This window comes from Gekko japonicus, unplaced genomic scaffold, assembly GCF_001447785.1.
Source record: "Gekko japonicus isolate JY-2015 unplaced genomic scaffold, Gekko_japonicus_V1.1 scaffold32, whole genome shotgun sequence".
NCBI classification, from domain to species: domain Eukaryota; kingdom Metazoa; phylum Chordata; class Lepidosauria; order Squamata; family Gekkonidae; genus Gekko; species Gekko japonicus.
In genome coordinates, this window is record NW_015167527.1 from 1,956,285 (window position 1) to 1,979,354 (window position 23,070).

General features: G+C 43.5%; 1 protein-coding gene across 1 annotated transcript in view; it reads right to left on the bottom strand.

The window, feature by feature from the left end:
* Positions 1-1,749: 1,749 nt before the first annotated feature.
* ZFYVE26 (zinc finger, FYVE domain containing 26) overlaps positions 1,750-23,070 on the bottom strand; it is a 66,572-nt gene continuing 45,251 nt past the window's right edge. Inside the window, exons 29-41 of the mRNA XM_015413287.1 lie at positions 22,388-22,419; positions 20,139-20,263; positions 19,125-19,345; positions 16,468-16,615; positions 14,638-14,847; positions 13,267-13,482; positions 12,765-12,962; positions 11,319-11,521; positions 10,547-10,688; positions 8,747-8,806; positions 6,625-6,807; positions 4,967-5,011; positions 1,750-2,359 (exon numbers count right to left, since the gene is read on the bottom strand). Of these exons, the coding sequence (XP_015268773.1) occupies positions 2,150-2,359; positions 4,967-5,011; positions 6,625-6,807; positions 8,747-8,806; positions 10,547-10,688; positions 11,319-11,521; positions 12,765-12,962; positions 13,267-13,482; positions 14,638-14,847; positions 16,468-16,615; positions 19,125-19,345; positions 20,139-20,263; positions 22,388-22,419 (1,993 nt within the window). The 3' untranslated portion in view covers positions 1,750-2,149. The remainder of the gene's footprint in view (positions 2,360-4,966; positions 5,012-6,624; positions 6,808-8,746; positions 8,807-10,546; positions 10,689-11,318; positions 11,522-12,764; positions 12,963-13,266; positions 13,483-14,637; positions 14,848-16,467; positions 16,616-19,124; positions 19,346-20,138; positions 20,264-22,387; positions 22,420-23,070) is intronic.

Genomic DNA, 23,070 nt, shown 5'->3' on the forward strand with positions numbered 1-23,070 from the left:
TCACTGACAGTTTCTGCTAGCAGCAACCTGCTAGAGGGATTGTTTTGCTATTTAGAAATCTACTTTACCCCTTGGATACTGAAGTTGAGACTTGTGGATGGTTTCATGTGATGATCCCTGCACACATTTTGTAAAAGATGAGTATTTTCCACAATGGCAGAGAAAAAAATTACCCCCCCCCAAAAAAAAAAATGGGACTTTGCAATTTCATAAAACTGCAGTTGTGGGAGCAGTACAGACTAAGGCCAGATATAAATAGAGACACTGGCAGAGGCAGATGAGCTTACCCTATGTGTAAGTCAAACTGGGCTGCTGCACATAATCACTGGGTCAGTGATGAGATACTTGCTCTTGGTCACTGCAGAATCTCCATGAAACAGCAATAATATGATGAGAAGCAGCAGTAGAAAACGTCTCAGCCAAGTGTTCTGTATACCACCTGGGAAACTGATATCATTCCCAGCTCTAAGCAAGTGAGTAAACAAAGTGAACATGGGCAACACCTAAGGAGTCCCAGGTGCTGCACTGGCAGCTTATAAACCTGCTTCCCAACCGATACAGAAAGCCTGGGAAGCAGCTCAGGAAGCAAAGAAATAAATGGCAGGCAGGGATTGAAAGCCTCTTTACAAAACGCAATACCGGCTACAAAAAGACCATCTAGCAGACTTTTTAGAAGAGGAAACAAGCCAGCCAGGGTCAGTCTATTTAATCCAAAAACACTAATAGAGCCTCCGGCAACAGATGAAGTAAACTCTTCTCTCAGAGCGTGAGCAACCATTGCAGAAAAAGCTATGTGGTTAGGTCCTACACTGCAAGAAGAAATAAAAATTCTCCAAAAACGTGACGTTGATTTGAAGCGTAAATCAGAAGATCTACCAAATGGATCTAGAAGGTATAGCCTACACTTCAGAGGTTTTCCAGAAAAAGTTTCAGAATCCAAACCCAAAGTCTTCTTAAGTAGATTGCTTCTCTCAGTTAATACAAACAGAGGATGGAGTTGCTCCTGTGACAGAGAGGACACACAGAATTGGTCCTTCTGCCCAAAACAATGCCAGACTATTAAATTTCTCTACCATTGCACAAAAGATTGAAGAGGCAAAAATTAGAGGCCATCTACCTTTTCAAGATTCTTCCATTTGTCTTTGGGATATTTCTCCAGAAACAATGCAGAAAAGACACCAGATGAAGCCAACTATAGAAGAACTGATTACAGCCACCATCCGATATAATTGGCGCTTCCCTTTCAATCTCCAAGTGGATGACAAAGGCACTATGTCGCCAGCAAAAAATCCAGACCAAGGATGCCCACTATTCTCTTTGCTGGGAATTTCTTCACCAGGTCTATCAGCCTTTGGAAAACAAGGAGAGAGACAGCGGATGCATGCAAAATACAGATTGCTAAAAAAAAAACCTATGGGGAAACATGAAGAAAAAAAGAACCTGGAAACTTCCTGAAGTCAGGTTATGCTGGTTTGTGTCAGCTAGCAACAGGAATGCATTCCAAGAAAAAAACATTTCAGCACACTTCTTGTCTTTCCCATCACAATGCCAAATAAGAGCTTGTTAAGTATTTTTTGCCAACAGCAGCACAGCAGAGAGGAAACTTCTGTGCCATCAGAGCTGCCCATTGCCTCTCAATATGTATTTCAGAAACTACACACTGTATTCATGTTTAGGAACAACCAATTAACAGTAAAATCCATTTCTGAACATAAAAAGGGATGAAGAGAGAGTTGTTTTGATCGTGGGTATCCTGCAAGAACTTTGTATTTAGAAAACTGCAAAAAGATGGGCTCCAAATGAAAGCTCCAAATGAAACCCAGTGTGGTTTTCAGGTTAATAAAATAAATGGCTTGGGATAAATGCCATTACAGTAAAAAAGGTCTCTCTCACTGTTAATAATTCAGTCTTGCCTTTTCATGCTTAACACAGCAAGAACACCCTGAGACAGAGGTAGTTGGTTGTCACCAGGACACAACTGGCACTTTTAAGAAACCAATCCCTTCCACCTGAAACATCTGGGCAGCTCCTCTCTGCCTTGCTGTTAGCCAACAGTTCGCTTACTTTAACATTTACCATTAAGTTGTTCTCATCGGCATGATGCCAAGCTTTCCTTTCATGAATAAAAAGAACTCTACTCAGCTGGTAGTCACTTCTTGGTACTCTGAGCAAGCCAGCTTTTTGGCTTAGCTTGATGCACTGATAGCCACTGGGTACAAATGGCCTGCACCACATCTTCCCCACTGTCCTCAGCCAACTGCCGCACATGCTGAACCAACTGCACGGCTCTAGGGTTCTCTAGTTTCACGGCAATCAGGTAAGCAGAACGCAGCTTGTGGCATCTCAGATATGCTTGGATCTGAAGTACAGAGAGAAAGAAAAGAGATATTTGCTGGTTTCTGTGGCTAAGAAGACACAGGAGTTTTTAAAAAAATCCTCACAACTGAAGCAGATGGTGACATGCTCAAAGATGCACAACAGATGTGGCTGCTTTGTCGGCTAGGGGAAACACTAAAAATGGTTAGACAGAAATTATTTAAAAAAATTATTGATGCCTATCAGTCTGGAATCCTGCCAACCTAGCAGTTTGAAAGCAAGAAATTGCAAGTAGATAAATCGGTACCACTTCAGTGGGAAGGTAACAGCGTTCCGTGCACCTTGGTGTTTAGTCATGCCAGCCACATGACCACGGAAATGTCTTCAGACAGCGCTGGCTCTTCGGCTTTGAAACGGAGATGAGCACCACAACCCTAGAGTCGGATTTGACTGGCTTTCGAGCAAGGGAACCTTTACCTTTAATCAGTCTGGAAACTAATTGACTGCATTGTAGCTCTTGGTCAAAAGCCCTTTCAGGACTTTTCTTATGGATGTGTTGATACTTGGTAGAGATGAGCTTACGGAAACTCTAGCAAACTAATGATCAAGATGGAATATCTGGTTCTATTTTCAAGTATGTTACTGAGTTCTCTGAACTTCAGCACATCACTTTAAACTCTTGAACTCATTTTTTTCCAACTTCAGAAGGACAAAGTATACTTCCTCAAGAACCCAGGTTTTTCTTAGGGATGTGCATTTGTCCATTATCTCCTTCTGTCTAGCCACTGGTTTCAGTGGGAAATGCAAGCTGCAGCATCTCTGGATAGGGTTTTATAAGATCACCCCCCTCGCCCAAGAGATTCTTATTACAAAGCTCAGGCATGAAGGACACAGAGTTCCAGGTTATTACAAGTTAAAATTCTTGTTTGCAGAGAAGGCACAGGGGTTATTTGGCACCTCAACAAGGCAGGCAGCATTGCCAGGTGGACACAGCTGCTTCATTTGGCACCCCAAGGAAGCAGGCAGGATTGCAGAGGAAGGTGCTTGGCACCTCAAGAAAGGCACGTTGCATGGCAGAACATTAATATTGGGTAACACAAAACTGTGTGTGTGTGCACAAAATTGTGTGTATACAAGAGCACAGAATTAACAGAGAGAGACTTCACACTATCATATTTAAGGGAATGGGAGGACTAGCAACAATACCAAAATCAATAGCACACTCGCACAGGTGGGCCATACACTAGCTATGCACTTTGCAAAGCATCAGAAAGAATGTAAAAAACAAAATCTAACTGGTTCAAATAAAGGGGGGGGGGCTCTCCCTAGGCCAGCAATAATTGGTGGAAACATTGTGGTAAGAGATACCTGTTAGGGGGGAAAAAGCTTTTATACAATCTGTCTGATGGGAACATTCCCAATCATTCCAGTAAAATAGTTCCATATGGATTTTGTTACTTCCTGCCTCTCTGAGTTTCAGCTCACATTCAAGTTGAACTTGAGGTGGCCTGGAACTTTCTAAACCAGACAACCAGCTGACACAAATATTAAATTTCCACACCTCTTTCATTATAAAAAGAAATAGAGCATTTTAGTTTATCTCTTCCCCCACTAGTTAACACACACATGCATGACCACAATTTTCTAGCCAATTTTTGTTGTTGTTCAGTCGTACAGTCGAGTCCGACTCTTTGCGACCCCATGGACAATATCTCGCCAGGCCCTCCTGTTTTCCACCGTCCTCTGAAGTTTGCTCAGTTCTAGCCAATGATGACTACTTAAAAAAAGCCCTCACTCTGGGCCAAGTAGCATCATGCTGTGCATTTCCTCTGTAAAAAAAATATTATAGTTTGTGGCTTTTTCTTTTTTATGAACAGCCTTGTACAAAGGGCATTTACTGGAATTCAAAATACACAATAGCTTATTTTTACAAACAGAAAAAAGAATTCAATTCCGGAATAATGAGGAGCTCAGAGCACACAAAAGGAAATTGATCTTCACAGCTGCCCGCAGCCTCTGCAAAACAAACATGCAAACCCAAAATGCAAGCTTGATAATTGTACCACAGAATCTGCTGGAGACCTCCAGACTCTTAACTTTGGCAGGAACCTTTTCATTACTGGGAGGGCGAGTTCATCTATTGCAATTCTTTTGAGTGAGAGCCCTGGAGGACCATAACTACCATGCTTTTCATTTGCCTTTTTTTTTTTTAAGCAGGGACCACACCACTGCATGTCCCACCTCATGTTCAGCTCTATTAGCTGGTACAGCCTAAAGAGCTAACAAAATGAACCATGAGATTTGGAAAGTCTCCACTTCAAATCTAGCCTCCCCCACCACAATCTCACAGGATAGCCTTGGGCAAGCCACGTCTGCAATACAGGGATAAAAATACTGTATTATCTCACAGGTCTGCTGAACGATTACAAGATAAAACGCTTTAAGCAGTGAAAGCACCATGTAAGTATTATTACTGCTACAAAACAATTAGCAAACATATTCTGATACTTGGTCTGAATCAGAACAGCACAGAATAATGGATGAAACAGGGAAGAGGACAAGTAGAACATAAGCAAAAAGAAAAAAAGTTGGGTGTCTTAAGAATTTCCTTCACCTTCAGGGTCACTGTCTCCCGTAATGATTCACTCACCTTGTTTTCATCACTGTCCATATCCTGGATCAGATCGTCCAGCGCCTGGATCCCATAAAGGAAAACAGAGTTGAAAACTTACACTTTGAAAACTTACATATTTATTTTCCACTACCAGGAACCAAAACCTATCTACAATTTTTTCAAACGTCTTCCCTAAAAACTTCACCCTTGTGACATTCTCTGAATCTGTAAGGTTCTAGGATCATGGCTGCTCTTAGATAGTGAGATCCCTCAGAACTGGGCCTAACTGGAGGAGCCCACAATATGGACTTGATGGCCATCTTTTTTTGTTGTTGTTCAGTCGCACAGTTGAGTCCGACTCTTCGCGACCCCATGGACCAGATCCCGCCAGGCCTTCCTGTCTTCCGCCGTCCTCTGAAGCTTGCTCAATTTCAGGTTCGTTGCATCTATGACACTGTCTAACCATCTCATCCTTTGCCATCCCCGTCTTCTTTGATCTTCAATCTTTCCCAGCATCAGGGTCTACGATGGCCCATTTCCTGAAATCCCTTCTAAACCCATTTGGAATAGTCACTGAGCCTGTAACAGCCAGTCAAGGCTCTTGGAACTCTGACACCATCATTCCCTTATTCACAGTAGCAGAACCAGGGGTTCTATCTGTCATGGGTGATAGGAGGAGAGGCCATTTCCTCTTGGGAAGGGCTGATGTTTATGGAGATGAACTGATGTTGACAGTCAGGCTGGGTAAACCTCATCACTCCTAGATTTATATGTTTTTGCATTCTGCGGGGAAAATAACAAATTTCTGTGACGTGAACAGCACCTGACGATTAGCTACTGCATTCTGGCAAGCCCCTGCAATCAGGAATTCCAGAACCCAGATTGGCCAGAACCGTCTATGCACTTCTGTGTGTATCAAGGGGGGAGAAAACTGAAAAGAAGCTGTTCTCCCTTTGTTTCTCCTTTACTCTCTCTCCTGATGTGTCTGTTCTGACAGAAAACTCCGGGCAGAAAACTCCATTTGTGTCAGCCCTGATTGGGGGGTGGGCAAATGTCAGGTAACTGTAGTTTTCCAAGTTAGATTTGAAATCTGTTTTCATTTACCCTAATCTCTGTAACCTATATAACTTTAAGAGATGCTGACTGTAGAATAAAGCTATTATGTTGTTTAAAAGAAAGTGACTGCCTTGATTCCTAACCTGTGAGCCTTACCCTGCCCATCTTACCAAGCAGCCCTGTTTGATGGCCCTCCTGGCATCATACTAGTGAGTGGTAAATTCCAGGAGGTGGTGGCAGCTACTGAAGGGAAAGCATCCCCCCAGCTCCTAAGAGAGTCCCGGGAGCAGTGAGGGAATCCTTCACACAAAACACATCCCCCCCTCCATGCCTCAGGGCAGGGTTTGCACCTTGCTTGTTGCACAAGCAGGGAGAGAAAGTGACCTGAGAGCCAAGAGGGAGAAGAGTGTTCCAATCTCAGCTCTCAGTCTACCACAAAGCTGAGATAAAGTACTAATTCATAACAATCTAGGTTTCTCCTTTTGCAGGGCATAAAAGATACTGTTCCAGGCCTATAAAAGTATCAGTACCAAAAAATCAGAAGAATTACTGTAGCTGTTCACTGCTTTCTGAATGCATAATGCTGATTACTGGAAAGAAAAGCAAGTGTGATTGAGCCTCACAAAAAGCAGAATTACCTGAGAAGGGATAGCTTCGAAGTTATCCAGACAGTTTAGGATGACATTGTCCCCATCATTTTTAGCAGCAACCCCTGATTCCTTGATGCATCTGAGGAGCTGCCTGATCTCACTGTACTTCTGCTGCTTCAACAGCTGTCGGGCAACTTTATTGTATACAGCAGCAGCGTCCAGCTGAAAGTCCTAGGGTGAGAGAATTGATATTCTGTTAAGATCCAGAAATACCTTCCTGCAACAGCAGCTCAGTTCTGCTGAGACAGAGGCACCCCAAAAGCTGCAATCTACAGAGCGTATCAGAAGAGAGGATTCTTTTCATCAATTGCCCCTTGAAGAGGGTTGGGGGTTTTTTTTAGGTGGTCTCATCCCCCAGAAGCAGCATTTCAGGGGCATTTTTGAGTGCTAGTGGGAGGGCAGAGGCAAAAAAGTCATGCCCCATGGGCAGAAAACCCATCTACAGAAATTCTCTAGGGATCCAACTTAGAATATGGATTGGTGAAGATTTGACTGCTGTGGAGTGTAGTCCTGTACAATTAACCTTCCATATAAAAGGACAACACTACAGTAAAGGACACCATAACACCAAGCAATGCCTGTTAAAAATGTTTGGCTATTGGAATCTTACATAACTCTCCTTCCAGAGACTACTACTTTATATCTAGAGTTCCATTCTTCCTCATCTGACTCCCCCTTTAAGATCATATGCACTGTACAGGTGAGCCCTCATCCAGCCAAAATCAGCACATAACCTGACAGAACAGAGTTTTTTCTCTGTAAGCTTTAGCTGAAGCAGCAAAAGGAGGGAGGAAATGGTTCATCAGCACACAGGCTTGGTTTAGATGTCACACAAAATCTTAGTGCGGGTGATCATTTGAATGTGGGCCACGCCAGTAAATATGTTTAGACAGGATAAGTCAAACTAAGATCTGAATCCATAGCTTGAAGTTGTTGATTAGCCACAGTCTCAATTCTATTTACTTCTTTTATACCTTGACATTCTCCCCAATGGGGATATTTTAGCTGGAAGAACTTTTAACCTAAATGAAACGGTTGTCTTAAACACACTAATTTCAGCCTAATCCCAGGAAACTCAGTAGGACTTGAACACATATGAAGCTGCTGTATATCTAGTCATTAGTTCACTTGTCTTAGTATTGTTGTCTGCCAGCAGTGGCTCTAGCCACAGAAAGGTCTTTCCCAACATTTGCCACAAGAAATCCTCTGGATAAGAATGCCAGAGGTTGTATTTGCATTAAAAGCATGTACTCTGCCATACAGCCAGAACCAGTTTCATTTCTGAGTAAACAATAATGTCAGGCTACCAGGTTGTTCTAGCCATACAGAGTACAGTTTACCTCAACTTTTTACTATGAACCAGATATATAAAATAGCTCACAAAACGACCATAAACACATCCTGATTTTTAGATTTTGATGAACTTTGGTGTGACTTGCTTCACACCAGTTTGGCCAGGGATCCTGGAGGTTTTTTATCATCTTCTGGGCATGGAACAGCAGTCACTGTGGGTGTGGAGGGGGAAGTATTTGTGAATTTCCTGCATTGTGCAGGGGGTTGGACTAGATGACCCTGGAGGTCCCTTCAAACTCTACGATTATATGATTCTATAAATACTGCACTGTTCAGAAAAAGAAACAAACAAAACAAAATAAAAGCTGCTCTGGGATAAATGTTCTTGAACAGAAATTTTGGCACAGGAAATTTCACTGCTTCTCTTTGGCAGTACCCTTCGCTTTGGGCAGACAACCATTTATGATAAGCATCTATCTCACTATTCAAAACAACTAGATACCAACAAAGCTGACTGAGGAATCAGACATTAAGATCTTAAAACAAAATTACTGTAAAATGGGCCATACTAATTAAAAAAAAAAGTTAATTTCTTGTCTTTGAAACCACTCTGAGCAACAGGAAATTAGCAGCAGCATCAAAATACAGAAGCTTAAGTCATTTTTTAATGGACTCCTAAAATGCAGACAACTTTCCCTGACAAGATCCCAGCATCAATTAGCTTTCTTTACTTGTTTGGTGGTGTTTTCAAGAGCAAAACATTTATATATACACATAATTGTGGGATATATCTAGAATCTTCCTAGATTTAATATACCTGCAGGACTCTGAATGCAATTCCGAAGCCTTCTTCAATGTTTTTGCCTTCCAACATGACCTGGGAATTAATTGATAACAGAGAGAAGAGAAAAAGCTTGGGTAACATGCAGGCAGTTCATAAATGGTACATTCAGATGCTCAACATAAACAGATTTGTTTTCTCTACAGAAAACGTCAGGCTTGGGGGCAAACTGATCAGTCCTGATGCCCACCTTCTTTGCAAGACACATCCAGTTCTCCAGCTGCTATGAGCTATAGCCTGCACAGCAATCTTCTAGACAGCACTGAATTCCTTCCACATTTTAAACCTAACAAGCCTCGAAATGGGTGCCCCTTATCTATGCATGCGTGCCTGTTGCAAGGAGCAGTAGATATTTATGGCATTGGTTTGGTTTTTTAAAAGAGCTAATACAATGGCTTGGATTCAACCAAGATATCTATGAGCACAAGGAGGAAAGATGAATTTCTCCTCCTCTGACTCCCCCCAAAGCTATTAGACTCCTCCATCCCCTGGAAGAAGCTGCTGAGGGTAGGGAAGAGTGGCAAAAGTTGCGGGCATGGAAATCTAGGTAGGATCCAACCCAATTAAGTTAGCAGTTTTCAGGAATACTGACAGCCACAGCTGGTCAACTGGAGAGATTCTTTCTGAGCCTCCCACATCTAGACCCGAACCAAACATCTGGTTCCAGAGCTTCTAGGGCAAGCGGGGGGCCTGGAATTTTGTCCCATTAGTTTCTGACCCCCTCTTAGCAGCCATGGCTGTATTATAGTTCCTGCTTCAATGCTGAAAGACAGCATTATCAAAATACCACGTAACTGCTGTGGTGGTGAAGGGGAAAAGAATCCTACATAGGTAACATCTGATTTACATGCAGCAGGGAGATCAGAATTGGACCATAATGCAACATAGTGAAGACATCCCAAACATCCACATGTCAAAAGGACACTCAGAAAGAACCCAGTGCTCCTTGAGCAGGGGCTCCAGAAAAGCTGGGCAACTGTAGAGGACTAAAATTACTCGACAATATGGAGAAATATATATAATTCTAGCTGCTCTGTTTTCAGAAAAAAGTAACCAATTTCAAGAACAAAACCCATGTAATACCTTTTAATCAGGACCAGTCAAAACACAAGCTAGCAAACTTTCACCTTTACTGCATGAACTGGGTATTATAAAAATAAAATAGGGGGAGAGGCAAATGCCTCAGGTCATTACCACAAGGACCTGGTCTTGTCAGAATCCTGGACAAAATGCTGAGCAGGTATGCAGATTTAAATGATGCTGGTGCCAGGTTGCACCCCTGGCTTTCTGGGAGAAAGCAATAACAAATGGAATCCTCCCACTGGAAACACAAAGGTCAGCAATAGTGCAAATATCTCTTTAATACCAGGCAAGATACACGGATCCTTTGAAGGCTGGCACCAGTGCACAAGTAAGGTACCATCCTTAGAAAGTTGCTGATGGCATCTTATCTGCAAAGTATGTCATAAATAAATGACCTGAGATCATATATTATTGAATTACCTTAGTTGCAAATGATAAGAGTAATTCTGGTTGTTTGTATTTTTTTCCTTCTTTGGAACTAGCACTGCAAAATTCCTCCTTGAAAGAGAGCTCCCTCTCCCTCCCTATGGTTTCTTCACTCCCTCCTTCCAACACAATAAATAGTAAGCTTGTAAAAGGAGATTAACTGTAATAATTTGTCACAAGCTCACACATCTTCATTGAGAAATACACACAATGATAGTATTCCATTTTGATGCATAAAGTGCCAGGATTTTAAGCAGCATCCAGTACCTTGCAAGCCACTTCCATTTTCATTGGATTGTTTCCAAAAAGTGTGGGCACAGCCATCTCAGATGTAGGCAAACCACTCAGTTTCTCACATTGGTGGAGGAACTTTGTTACTTCCATTTGAAGTTCAACTGTACTGAGATGCCTAAATTTAGGAAAAAATTGTTTCATTAATGACCCCCAAACCACATGTTAACATAATAGCCTAACCAAAGCAAAATTATTCAGCTACATAAAAGGTTTTCTGAAGGCGTGCAGTTATAACTAATAAAAACTGGTAGCTGAGGTTACATGAAACTTAAATACAACAATTGAACTCATTTCCTTTTTCTAGAAATAAAGATTGCTTATCACTTAATGGACAGAAACAGCCCATAAGGCATACATCATTATAGCTCAAACATACATTTCTGTTTTGTAAGGTAGAGCCCCATACCTATTTCTAAGGATACACAGAGAAGAATCATCCTGTTAAAATGTAACCAAGAATGCATTTTTAATGAAATCCAGAATTCTATAGCCACAAGCCCTTAAAATAGTTAAGCTAAATTCATTCCACTGATTAAGCCTATTGAGATTTATAGCAGAAGTCCTAAAGTAAATCCACCTCTCATTTCTCTATCATGATACAGTGAAGACATCAGTGCAGTCAACAAAAGGCTGAATTTGACATTACTGTCAAACAAGGTTTTGCTATTACCTTTCCTTTAAAAAATGTTGTTTTATTATAAATTTTTCAAAGCACAGTAGCATTGTACAGTGCCATTGCTTTTACCTTGACACATCAGATGCAGACATTTTTTTACGGAAAGTGCACTGGACTTTTTTTCGCCCTGAGGTCCGTGAAACTTCCTGTAGGTAAACTTTGAGGTGGTCCTTGACTTTCAGTAGCCATTTCTGCCTGCCTCCCAGTTCCGTGTAAGACTTTGCTTTGTGAGTAAAAAATCTAATACAGGTCATGGCAGCACGGACTTGATCCTGGAAGACAGATTTTTTGAAGATACGGATAAACTTTAAAACTAAGGTGTCAAATGTAATAGTTTTACACACATAACACCCCTCCACCCACCCCTTTCAAGGTTGGCTGAAGAAGCTGGCAACCCTAAAGGAACTGATCTCTGTAGCTGGGAGATCTGCTGTGATTCCAGGATATCTCCAGGCCCCACCTGGAGGTTGGCAACCCTAGAAGGAAAGGAGGAAGGCGGAGGAAAGGGGGAGAAGCTATGGGGCTTTCAGGAAAGGGAAAGGGGAAACAGTAGATGAGGAAAAAATGAGATGCCTCCCACAAGTCCTTGTTGATTCGCCCCGCCCCTTGTGTTTCCTAATGACCACTTGCTTCTTGAGTCTCGGGGATAAAATTCAGAGAATTTTGAGTACAACATGAAATCAGCTCCCTACCAGCTGGTTGTCTAGCAAAACACTGAGCGTATCCTAGGCAGGAATGTCAGAGTTGTGCACCACCAAGCACAACTATTTTCTTGTGTCTCTGGGATTAAAAACCTCTCCCTGTGGCTACACAAGAAGCAAATCTTTCCCTTTCTTTTGGAAACTAAAACCAAAGAACATCTCTTTCCCAAAGCAGAATGCCAACCTCAGCTTCCACTTCATCTGTGCAGGAGGTTCTTCCAAAGAAACCAGGAGACATTTGCATCTACAGGAAGCACCCATTCTGAGGCAGCTGCCTGTATCTTAAAATGATGCTTGACGTACAATCTCCCAGTATTTGGTGACTGGCCACACCCTCTCTCAAAATCCCTGCAAAAAAGTATCTGCAGGCTTGATAAGGTTGAAGAGCATTGTTATAAAGTTCCCTGCACTTCTAAACATCAGGTGGCCCACACTAGCTTTGCATTTAGCAAGGGAGAGGCTAACTTGAAACTGATTTTCTATTATGATTTATATTACTGAGGGGAGGGGGTTTGTAGGGCAGCAAAAGTCCTTTGCATTCAATCAATGATGCTAATCCAACCCTTTATTTTTAGCTAATACTCATTTCCAAGTAATCTGGGAGCTTTTTTTTTTTTTGCACATAGAGAAAAGTTTCATATAATTCTGTCAAATAAATAAGTATACTAAGTTGTATTTATACTAATTTGAAAACAAAGAGTTTGGGGGGAAACTAACTTTGCCAGAAACCAAATTCAAAGCCCCGTGAACTACTGTAATGAAGTGCAATGTTGAATATTATAGCAATACAAGTATATCAGTTCCAGACTTGGACCTTCATAAACTGCTGCAATTCATATAGAATATGGAAATAATTCTTCTTCTGCAAGTGCTTGCAAGCTGCAATCAGGTAAATGCCCCAGCTGTCTAGGCCTGGATCAATGGTCTCCAGCAAGTTCTCCAGCATGTGAAGCTTTCCACTTTTATAGCTTGGGACAAAGATCCCTTCAATGAACACTTCCTGTGGGCTCTCCTAGAACAGCGGGGAGAGGAAAAAAAGATACATTTAGAGAGTTGCGTACTATACATAGGGACACAGTGAAACGAATAAAGCTTTACCTATGACAATATCCAGAGGTTTGCCCCTTTTGCTGCTAGTATCTGGGGAAAGCATATAGATGGACAGAAACAAATTGCTCCACCAAGGTAATGCAAGGGATTCTACAGCTACGGGTCAGCGTTTTATACTGGACTAGTCCTTAGAGATGCTCCGCACGCAGCCTGCTGACCACATACATGCTTGCAAGGCAGCAGGCATAACAAGCTGCATGACTCACCTTGTTTAACAAGTGCAGTAGTGCTTCCCGCATGCAGCCATGCCTCATATAAAAACTAATGATTGCTAGATTGGTGCCATAATTGTGTAAATAAAAGAGGCACTCTTGATAGTAGCTGTTATGCTGGATCTTCCCCTCAGGTATCATATCCAGACACAGGCTTCGTGTCCTCAGCACTGTTTCCAGTTCCCTCAATGTGGCAAAGTAGTCATCATCCTGCTATTAAGGCCCAATGTCTTCCATCTCTTTACTATAGCTGCACTATACAGCCAAATGTGTAAAGGAAATTGTTCTCACTGAGGATTTGGGGCGACCAACAAACTCCAAAGTGAGTCAAGATCCTCTTGACAGTGCTTGGAATGACAACAAAAAAGTTGGTCTATGTCTAACGAGAGTTTGAAAACAGGGCATTCAAGTTTTCGTAAGAAAGGGCAATGATTTTCCATCAGTGGGATGGAAGTAGAAATCCCAAGTAGAAATTGTCACTCCCCACTTTTTTAAATAATGAAGGGTACTTAAAGTTTGTGTGGCTGGATACAGGCCATCTTTGTGTGGCTTTAATAATTTATTCAATATCTAACATTTTGATTTGAAGACATTACAGCTTGCCATATTATACACCTGCACTGAATTCTACCTAAGCTTTCCTTGAATGGAAGGACTCCCCACTGCACTGATCTCCCCTCCAACATGCCCACCCCCCATGAACTCCTGTCCCCAGAGGGATCAGGAGATCCTCCAGGATAGTGTGGACAGTAAAGCACTGCCTGCTTTGGGAGGGAGAAACATTGAAAATCTCTTCCCCATACACATAGGATTGAAGCCATCAGTTCCAGTGAGCTTGAATCACCAACTAATCCAGCTGCATTGAAATCCGTAAGAGTTTTGCCAAAGATTGCACCAACACAACTGGCCTGCAGGGCAAGATGATCTTAGTGCCAAGATTTCAGTTAAGATGCTCCATGTTAACTATCTGCACAGCATCTATGTATGGCGGTAACAGTTAAAATAGATTTCCCATGTATACCTCCCAGAGCTACTTGGAGAAAAACAAAGAAAAATGTGATTCTTTTAAAAAAAATGAACATAAGAGGACACTTAGGTAACTTCTAACCCCGTTTAAACACACACAAAGCCCTTACGACACAGGAATTCTGTGAAAAGGTGGCTGTCTATAGCTTCTGACCATTCAGTTAGGCTAATGTTCCCATAGTCGCAGCTTCTCTGGATTCACAACAGGTGTAGAAGGACAGTAATGTTGATGCATGGCTGGTGGCTACAGAGGACTGCTCTTCCATGTGGTCAGGACCACAGTTCAGAGGTCTCAGTGCAAGAGACCAGAGTTGAAGGAGAGAAGTTTGGACTTCTTACCACTGAAAGAATAGGCTTCACCGTGGACTCCAGGTACTGGATAACATCTTGGAGTAGTCTTGTGCCCAGATTTAGCTGATTCAAATCTCGTGGTGGCTTTAAGCATCGGCTGAATTTCTCTCTGGCAGCAGTTAGATTGCCTGCTTTAAGACAAGCCATGCCCCATGCATGCCATGCGCCAGCAGGATCCAGCCCCGTCTTTGTAGAAACCTAAAAAACATGGTACAGTACTGAAAACAGTCACCAAACATCTTCCCTTTAGTCTTATATGGCTGCCTTTTTCTGAGGGGGAAAAATGTGTTGATACACAATAGTATTTTGGAAGTATTTCCTGTAACCAAATACAATGAAAGTTTGTACTTCATATTTTAGAGGAGAAAACTGATTCTTGATATATAGTGCTAGCACATTGCTGTACTAGTGGCCAGATCTTTCTTCAGATGGATAAAAGAGACATTCTAACCCCCACCCCTCAAAAGCTTCAAATTAGACATGTTCCCTCATGATGGGGAAAAGGGAACAATTTCAGACCAGCTAGGAAAAACTTTTTAATGGAAAAAAAGGAGAATGTTCCACTGTGAACAAGCACTAGTTATCCGAAACTGCTATTTGTTCTACTGATATATGCCAATAAAGGCTGATTTGACTTGAGAAAATTGCTATTACTAGTTATCTGCTATTGCTATTTATTGTTTTACTGTTTTTATTGCTCGTTGATTTTATGTTGTGAGCCACCCTGAGACCATTTTGGGGCATAGGGTGGGGTATAAATTTAATAAATAAATAAATAAAATTCACAGTGTGCATGCCATAATTATTTTGGATGTCACAGAGGATTGACAGGCCACTAAACTAGGGAAACAGACAAAGAGTGACCAATGCAGTCCTTCCACAATCTGATGGGTTTCAATAGCACTGCCAACCAACTATAGATATTTATTTATTTTCTTTGATTTATAGCCCACCCTCCTTGCAAGCAGGCTCAGGGCAGGTCACAAATCACATAAAACATCATGATTAATAGACAATAGAATCATAGAACCATAGAGTTGGAAGGGACCTCCAGGGTCATCTAGTCCAACCAGTAGATCAAGTTCACACAATATATGAAAAATTAAGACAGTTAACATTTAAAATTTCATACAAAAAAAAAAAGAGTGAAAAATTGCCTCAGTAGCAATGCTCGGATGGAGCCTTCCAAGCAGTGTTGTTGGCTATCAAGCCATCAACCACAAGGCCAGGACTATCAGCAGGGGAGGCCAGGAATAGAAATTTGGATGCCCACTGCCTCAACTGAAAGCTCAGTGGAACAGCTCCATTTTACAGGCCCTGCGGAATTGTAACGATTCCTGCAGGGCCCGGATCTCAATTGGGAGCTTGCTCCACCAGGCTGGGGCTGGGGCTGAAAAGGTTAAAAGGTAGATTGGTCAAGAACACATTGCTATATTATCTGATTCAAAGTGTATTGAAAAAGATGCAGCATACTGTAAAACATACAACTTACGAACAAGCAACTATTTACTTTTTGGAAGGCCAGCTTTTCATTCCCCATGCTAACTCAAACAGAGTTGGTATTTCAGTGATAACCCAGCAGTTAAAATTGGCTCTTACTGATGCTTAGCTGCAACATTAGTTGATTAATATACCATTAATTGCACTAAACCAAGCACTTGATTTCAGGGTTGTGTAAGCCACAAGGCTGGGACATAATGCACTTAAAACATGATTGTGCATTGTCTGTGTAGTGAGAATATCCAAAAGACTAATACTTGAAGCAACCCACAGGTGTGAACCAGTTTTCCATAGTCACAGCTCTCCATCTGAATTCACCTCTACAGCGAGTTGATAGTATTCTGCTTCCAAAAGTTGATTCCGCAGTCTTGTAACTGCTGCAGGCTGCAGAATCTGATCCAGAGACGGCACGTGACGATATGCAGCACCCACCAAAATAGTCAACACATCCACTTTGCTGATGTAACTGTTGAGGGCATTCAAACAAGGTAGATGAGAATATTACTGTGCAAAATTCAGCACAGCTCTTAAGTAAATGTTGTTCAGTCCCTGATACAACACTCCCTCCAGCACAGCACACACAACAGCAGACACAGCTACCTAGGATCTGCTCTATTAGAACCAGCCATCCATAAAGCGGCATTTATTGTGAAAAACTGAGGCAAATTTGTAAAACAGCAAAATTTGTGACGCCCAAGTCAATGCATGCTTACATGGAGACAAGTCCTACTGTTCAACAGGATTTGCTTGCAAGTGTGCATAGGCTTTCAGCCACAGAGTTGGAGCCAAAGCTCATTTGTGGACCCTGGGGCAAGGAGGAGGCAGCAAGGGGCGAATAACAGAATACCGACACAATGCTGGAGTGAACTATGGTCACATGCTCTATTAGAACCAGCCATCCATAAAGTGGCAAAATTTGTGACGCCCAAGCCAATGCATGCTTACATAGAGACAAGTCCTACTGTTCAACAGGATTTACTTGCAAGTGTGCATAGGCTTTCAGCCACAGAGTTGGAGCCAAAGCTCATTTGTGGACCCAGGGGCAAGGAGGAGGCAGCAAGGGGCGAATAACAGAATACCGACACAATGCTGGAGTGAACTATGGTCACAATTTTATTGATTACAGCCACTGAAGCATTGGGGAGGCATAACAGATCCATGCAGGGGACCTACCTATTATCCAAAGGTAACCCTCCCAGCCCGTCTGCTGGGTGAAACTGCATGGGACGGCAGATCTTGGGATGCTGCATGGGTGCAAACCAAGGTATGTTTCCCTTGTCACCTGGGAGTGAAGCCAGACAACAGCCCCTGAGCTGGGCATGCCCCCTAATAACTCCACCCCCAAGAGCCCTTAAGGGAGATCCCTACAGTCAGGGGTCATTTCGTAGAAAAAGAGCTAGGGGAACTCATTAGCATAACTCATTAGCATATGCCACACCCCCTGACATCACCGGAAGTGTGTCATAAGGCCACACCCCCTCTATGGATGCTGCATGGGTGCAAACCAAGGTATGGTTCCCTTGTCACCTGGAAGCCAGACAACAGCCCCTGGGCTGGGCATGCCCCCTAATAACTCCACCCCCAAGAGCCCTTAAGGGGGATCCCTACAGTGGGGGAATACAAGTACACGAGTACTGCCTCCTGACCCCATGGATCCATCCTCATGCCCAAACCACCTACCACAAAGTTGTGATGAAAACATGCAAACCATGCGCCAACAAGTCCCACAAATTAAGGAAGGGTGGGGAAGCAGAGACCACTGACCGCACGATCCATGGTGGGACCCAGGCAGACCAGAGAGGGAACCTTCTCCTTCTGGTTCACCTGAGCAGTCCCACCCCAAGCTCCCAGCACCACCCATGACTGGTACTGAAGACATCACTGCAGAAGCCAGCCCCCAAGGACCAGTTTGCTGGGCACTATGGCAATGAGGAAAAGAGGAGAGGCACCTCCAACTCCCTATGTCCCACTCCCTGCCCTGTGCCACAAAATTCTCCCCAGGTAAGTCCAGGAGCCTTGCTTTTCACCAGCAGAAGGAGCAAAGTTCCGTTCCAAGAGTAGAGCTCTGCCCCAAGTACTTTGGATACAACCCTGACTCTCTACTTCTATAGCAGAGATTCCCAAATTTACTTGGCCTACTGCCCCCTTTTCAGAAAAAAAAAATTACTCAGTGCCCCCCTGGAAATCTACCTTCAAGAAGGGGACAAAAAGGGTGGCCAGAAAAAAGCCCACAGAAAAAACTCCACGGTCATAAATGCTCACAGGAAAAAAGCCCACGTGGAAAAATGCCCACATGGAAATAAGCCCATACACATAAACGCCGACACGGAAAGAAGCCCACATGGAAAAATACCATGTAAAGCGCCATAGATATTTATAATTGTGGATAATCATTCATCTCCATTTATGAGAATGAACAGGTATTGCCTATCTTATATATATAATTTTCTTTACGTATTGGCCATTTCCAGCTCTCCCATTGGCTCTGCAGTGAGTCCACCACGATCCACGCAGCCAGGCAGGCCAAGGCAGGCACAGAGCAGCAGCAGCTGAAGGCCTGAAGTCAGAGGCCAGCAGCAGCCAACGCACAATACCCCGGCAGCAACACCAGCCTTACAAGGGTGCACATGCATTTGCTGTGGGGACCCCTCTCCACCTTCTCCTCCCTCCCTGATTCCAGGGAAGACCAGGAAAAGGCAGGAAAAGGCTGCTTTAGATAGGTTCTGGACTCTTCCTTCTCTATGCTTCCACCACCCCTTATTTTTATTCAATGCCCCACCCCCACTTGGATTGTTCCAGCGCCCCCCAGGGGGCAATATTGCCCACTTTGGGAACCAGTGTTCTATAGGGTCATTCACAGTTACTTTTGTGGAATAACTGCATTAGAAAAGTTATGAACTAGAGTTTATCTTCAGAGAAAGAATTCTAATCCATTTTTTTAACTAAGAAAGCAAACAAGATAATGACAATTTTACCTATCGCAAAGAGCTAAAGCTTGGCTCCTTCCCGCTTTTACAAACATCATTTTAGCACTGAAAAGCAGCTGCTTCATGATATCCGTGAGGAGCCCGGCATCCACTTCAGGGTTTGTCAGGCCTCGGGACAGCTTACAACAATGCTCAATCAGCTGGTGACCACAAGCTACGGCCTCTGAGTGCAGATTGAAGATGGCGATGCACAAGGAAGCACTGGGAGCCTGAACATCAGAAGAGAAAAAGGGAGATAGATAGCAGCAGGTAAGCTTATCACAGGCTAGGAGAGGGGAACACCAATTTATCAGGGTAACCCTACCTCAGAAAAGGAATAAGCACAAACAGATAAAAAGTAGACTGTACTATACATTCCCTGAGATAGAAATGGAGATTTAATTTCCCTCCTTTAAATCCTGGGTGGACATGTAGGCTTGGATCCTATGTTTAGGTTTGCTGTTAGAAAATTGGAGGCATAAATGAAATAGGTTAAAAATATGCCAATTCAGCCAGTGGAAATGGGAGGGGGGGGAGGTGCCATTTAACTCCAACTGCAAACTCCTGTTTTATTTCCCATGATGTACTTATGGGGTCTATTAACTCTCATGGATATGATGGGGGGGTCACAGCAAACCACAGTGGAAGGGGGCAGGTGTCAAAAAGTTCACTTTTGAGCACTTTGCTCTGTTTGTGCTAAAAAAGGTACGATGGGGCTACAACTAGTACATTAAGTACTTCTTGGGCTGTAGTCCTATGTTCGCTATACTTGAGAGTTCCATTGAACTCAGTGGCCTTACTTCTGAAGAAACATGCTTAGGACTGTACTGTTAGCTATAGTTTTAAGGGACATTCATAAACTTGTAGAAAGCATCTCTCCCTCTCACTGCAGAGTTCACTGCTGGTAAACTCCTAACCTGGCTTCTTTCTTTCAAGCGCTTCCATTCTTCTTTCCTGTGTCCTTTCCCCCTCCTTGTCCTATCCTTCTGTAAAGTGTTTCACATGTTAAGAATATTTACTTACCTGTTCATAATAAAACTCACTGCGTACAATTTCATTCTCTTCTTCTCTCAAGGAAAGAAGCCACTCAAGCGCTGTTATCTTTGGTACTTGCATCACTGCAGAGTAATCTGAGCGTTCAGATGTCTCTGTTCCATGACAGAAATGCAGAAGTGTAACAATTTATGAAAAGAACCTTTTCACAAAAGCTTTCAGGACTTTTGTGGAAGATACAAGGAAACAAATACTCCTAGAAGCAGAGGCCAGACATTAAAATGTTTGAATTGTTGCAATCAGACCTTTTCTGAAAGCCTCACTTAGTCATTTCAACTTTCTATTCGCAAGTCGGGAGGGGGGGAGACTAGGAATGCTAAATTACCCTTGCCACAATCCTTCATAGCTGTATTTCCCACACAGAAAACCTCATCTTTATTGGTTGCTCTTACCTGTAACCAGGGGTCGTTTCGTAGAAAAAGAGCTAGGGGAACTCATTAGCATAACTCATTAGCATATGCCACACCCCCTGACATCACCGGAAGTGTGTCATAAGGCCACACCCCCTGACATCACCCTTTAAAAAAAGAGCTGTGAACCACTAAACAGATATGCCCCAGTTCTTATCAGCAAAGGGTAACCCATGAGTGGAGTATGGAGAAACCACCAACAGCTTTTCCTAGCAAGGTGCCTGCTCCTTTAACAGCTGCAGGAACCCAAGCGGTGAGATGTGAAGAAACGGCTCTCCTGAATTCCTGCCGGTCAGTCATGACCTTCCAAGGCACAGGAGCCTTCCCAAAAAATAATAATACGTAGGGAAGCGGAGAGAGAGGAGGAGGAGGAGCCCTCCAAAAAACAGGTGTGCCAACTAACAAAATCTGTCTAGTCTTTATTTTGGGGAGCGTGGTTGCACCAGGTCAGAAGTCAGCAAGAAAATCTCTGCAGATTTTCTTTAAAAATGCACAGGAGCCGAGGCCAGTGGAAGAAGTTGGCAACCCTGCCAACTTTAATGCCAGTAGCTCACAAAGTAGAATTTTTGCTCACAAGACTCCACAGCTTAGCGGGAACATTGCCTGTAACCACTGTTCTTTGAGTGTCTTCTGGGCAGGCAAACATTGGGACTGCTTTCCCAGCAAGCCTGCCATGGAAAAGTGTATTCTCGAGCTAAAAGGTCCTCTGGAGGGGTTGGCATCCCTTACGCCATTGCCCCCCAGCCAGCAGCGGGAATTAACCGGTTGTCCACTTTGGGCCAGGTTCTGGGTAATATGTTTAAGGAAGTGCTGGCTATATTAAGAGAGCATTTTGTGGACATCCCTTTCACATGTTTTGAGAGCACTAATATTTGTCATTTAAAAGAATAATCTTGTTATGGAAACCTTGTTCACTGTCTTACTGTTCCCAGACAGTTAACTGCAGGTTTTGCTGGGCTGTTCCATTGTCTTAGAATTGGGGATATTTTCATGGAATACCTTGCATAAAATGGATGTAACTTGGCTTTAGGCAAGCTGACAATAACTAACTGTTCATCTTCAGTCTTCTGTGCAGTCCCCCGTTGGGACTGCTTCTGTGCAGGCCTGCCATGGAAAAGTATACTCTCTTAATATAGCCAGCACTTCCTTAAACATATTACCCAGAACCTGGCCCAAAGTGGACAACCGGTTAATTCCCGATGCTGGCTGGGGGCAACGGCGCAAGGGATGGTAACCCCTTCTTCTCTGGGCAATAAAGCTCTGAGGCTTAGGCTGTTAAAACTTCACACTCATCTACCACCTTTGAAGACACAACATTGGGCAAAGAATATCTTCAGAAGATGCCTGGTCTGACCAGGAAGGAAGACTTCTGAAGGTGTCAGCCAGTTGTAAGACTATAACACTGTAAATTAATCTGAGAGATTAGTTTCATTGGCTATCCCTATACACAGTGTTCGTGTTAGTTATCACAGCTCTTTATAATTGGGGGGGACAGCAAAAACACTATTATGAGAGTTATAATATTTCTAAACTTTATCCCTGGCAGAAGAACCATACCCTGGCTCCGCAAGCTTGCCATGTTTTCAAAAACAAGTTGACTCAATGAAAAAAGACCTTCCCTGAATAGAGGAGAAGCTGTGTTAGTCTGCTGCAGCAACAGCTAAGGCTAGAATGCTCCAGCCACAAACTATTTTTTAGCCTTTGACATGCCACAGGAATGTTTTTGCATCTTCTAAGAGCACAGACTAAGAGCTAGAGATAGTAAGCCATTAACTTCCCATTATAAGCTAACAATGTTTTTTTCCTTACCTTCTTCTTGATCCTGATCTTCATTGTTTGTACTGTAAATTAAGAAAGGAAAAACATTTATACCCATCCTAATATTATAAAAAGGATTTCACTACAGTCAATCTCTCCTTATATATAACTAGGAAGAAGGCCCGCTGTAGCAGGAGACAGCAAGCGCTAGTGTGGGTGGTGGGCAGCTGAGCAGTGAGGGGGCAAAGGTGCGTGGCCCCGCTGTCGGCCTGAGGCCATGGCAGGGCAAAGTGACCAGCCGTGGCCCTCCTGCAATGGGGTGCCCTGCGTCCTGCGGGGCCGGTGCACTCGAGGCCCCATGGGTAGAGGAGGCCGGGGGCGGCCCCCCCCATGGCAGGATGGAGTCATCGGCGGGCCAAGTCGGGCAGCCGGACTCCCCCCGGCTGCCGGAGGTATCGGCAGGTGAAGGCGCCCAAGCGCACCACTGGCGGAGAGGCCCCATGCCACCCGACCCTCCAGAAGGATGCCGAGCGGCCGCAGAAGGCAGGAGCAGGGGGGCGGGTGGAGATGGATCGGCGGCAGTCGGGGGGTTGCCGGAAGAGAGGCGAGTAAAGTGGGGGCTGTTCAGCCCCCACCCGACTGGGATGCGGCCGCGAGTCACTGTCCTCGCGGCGGAGCAGGGAAAGGGGAGATGGGGGGGTTGGAGGTCTCGTGTGGTGGTGGGAGGATTGTCC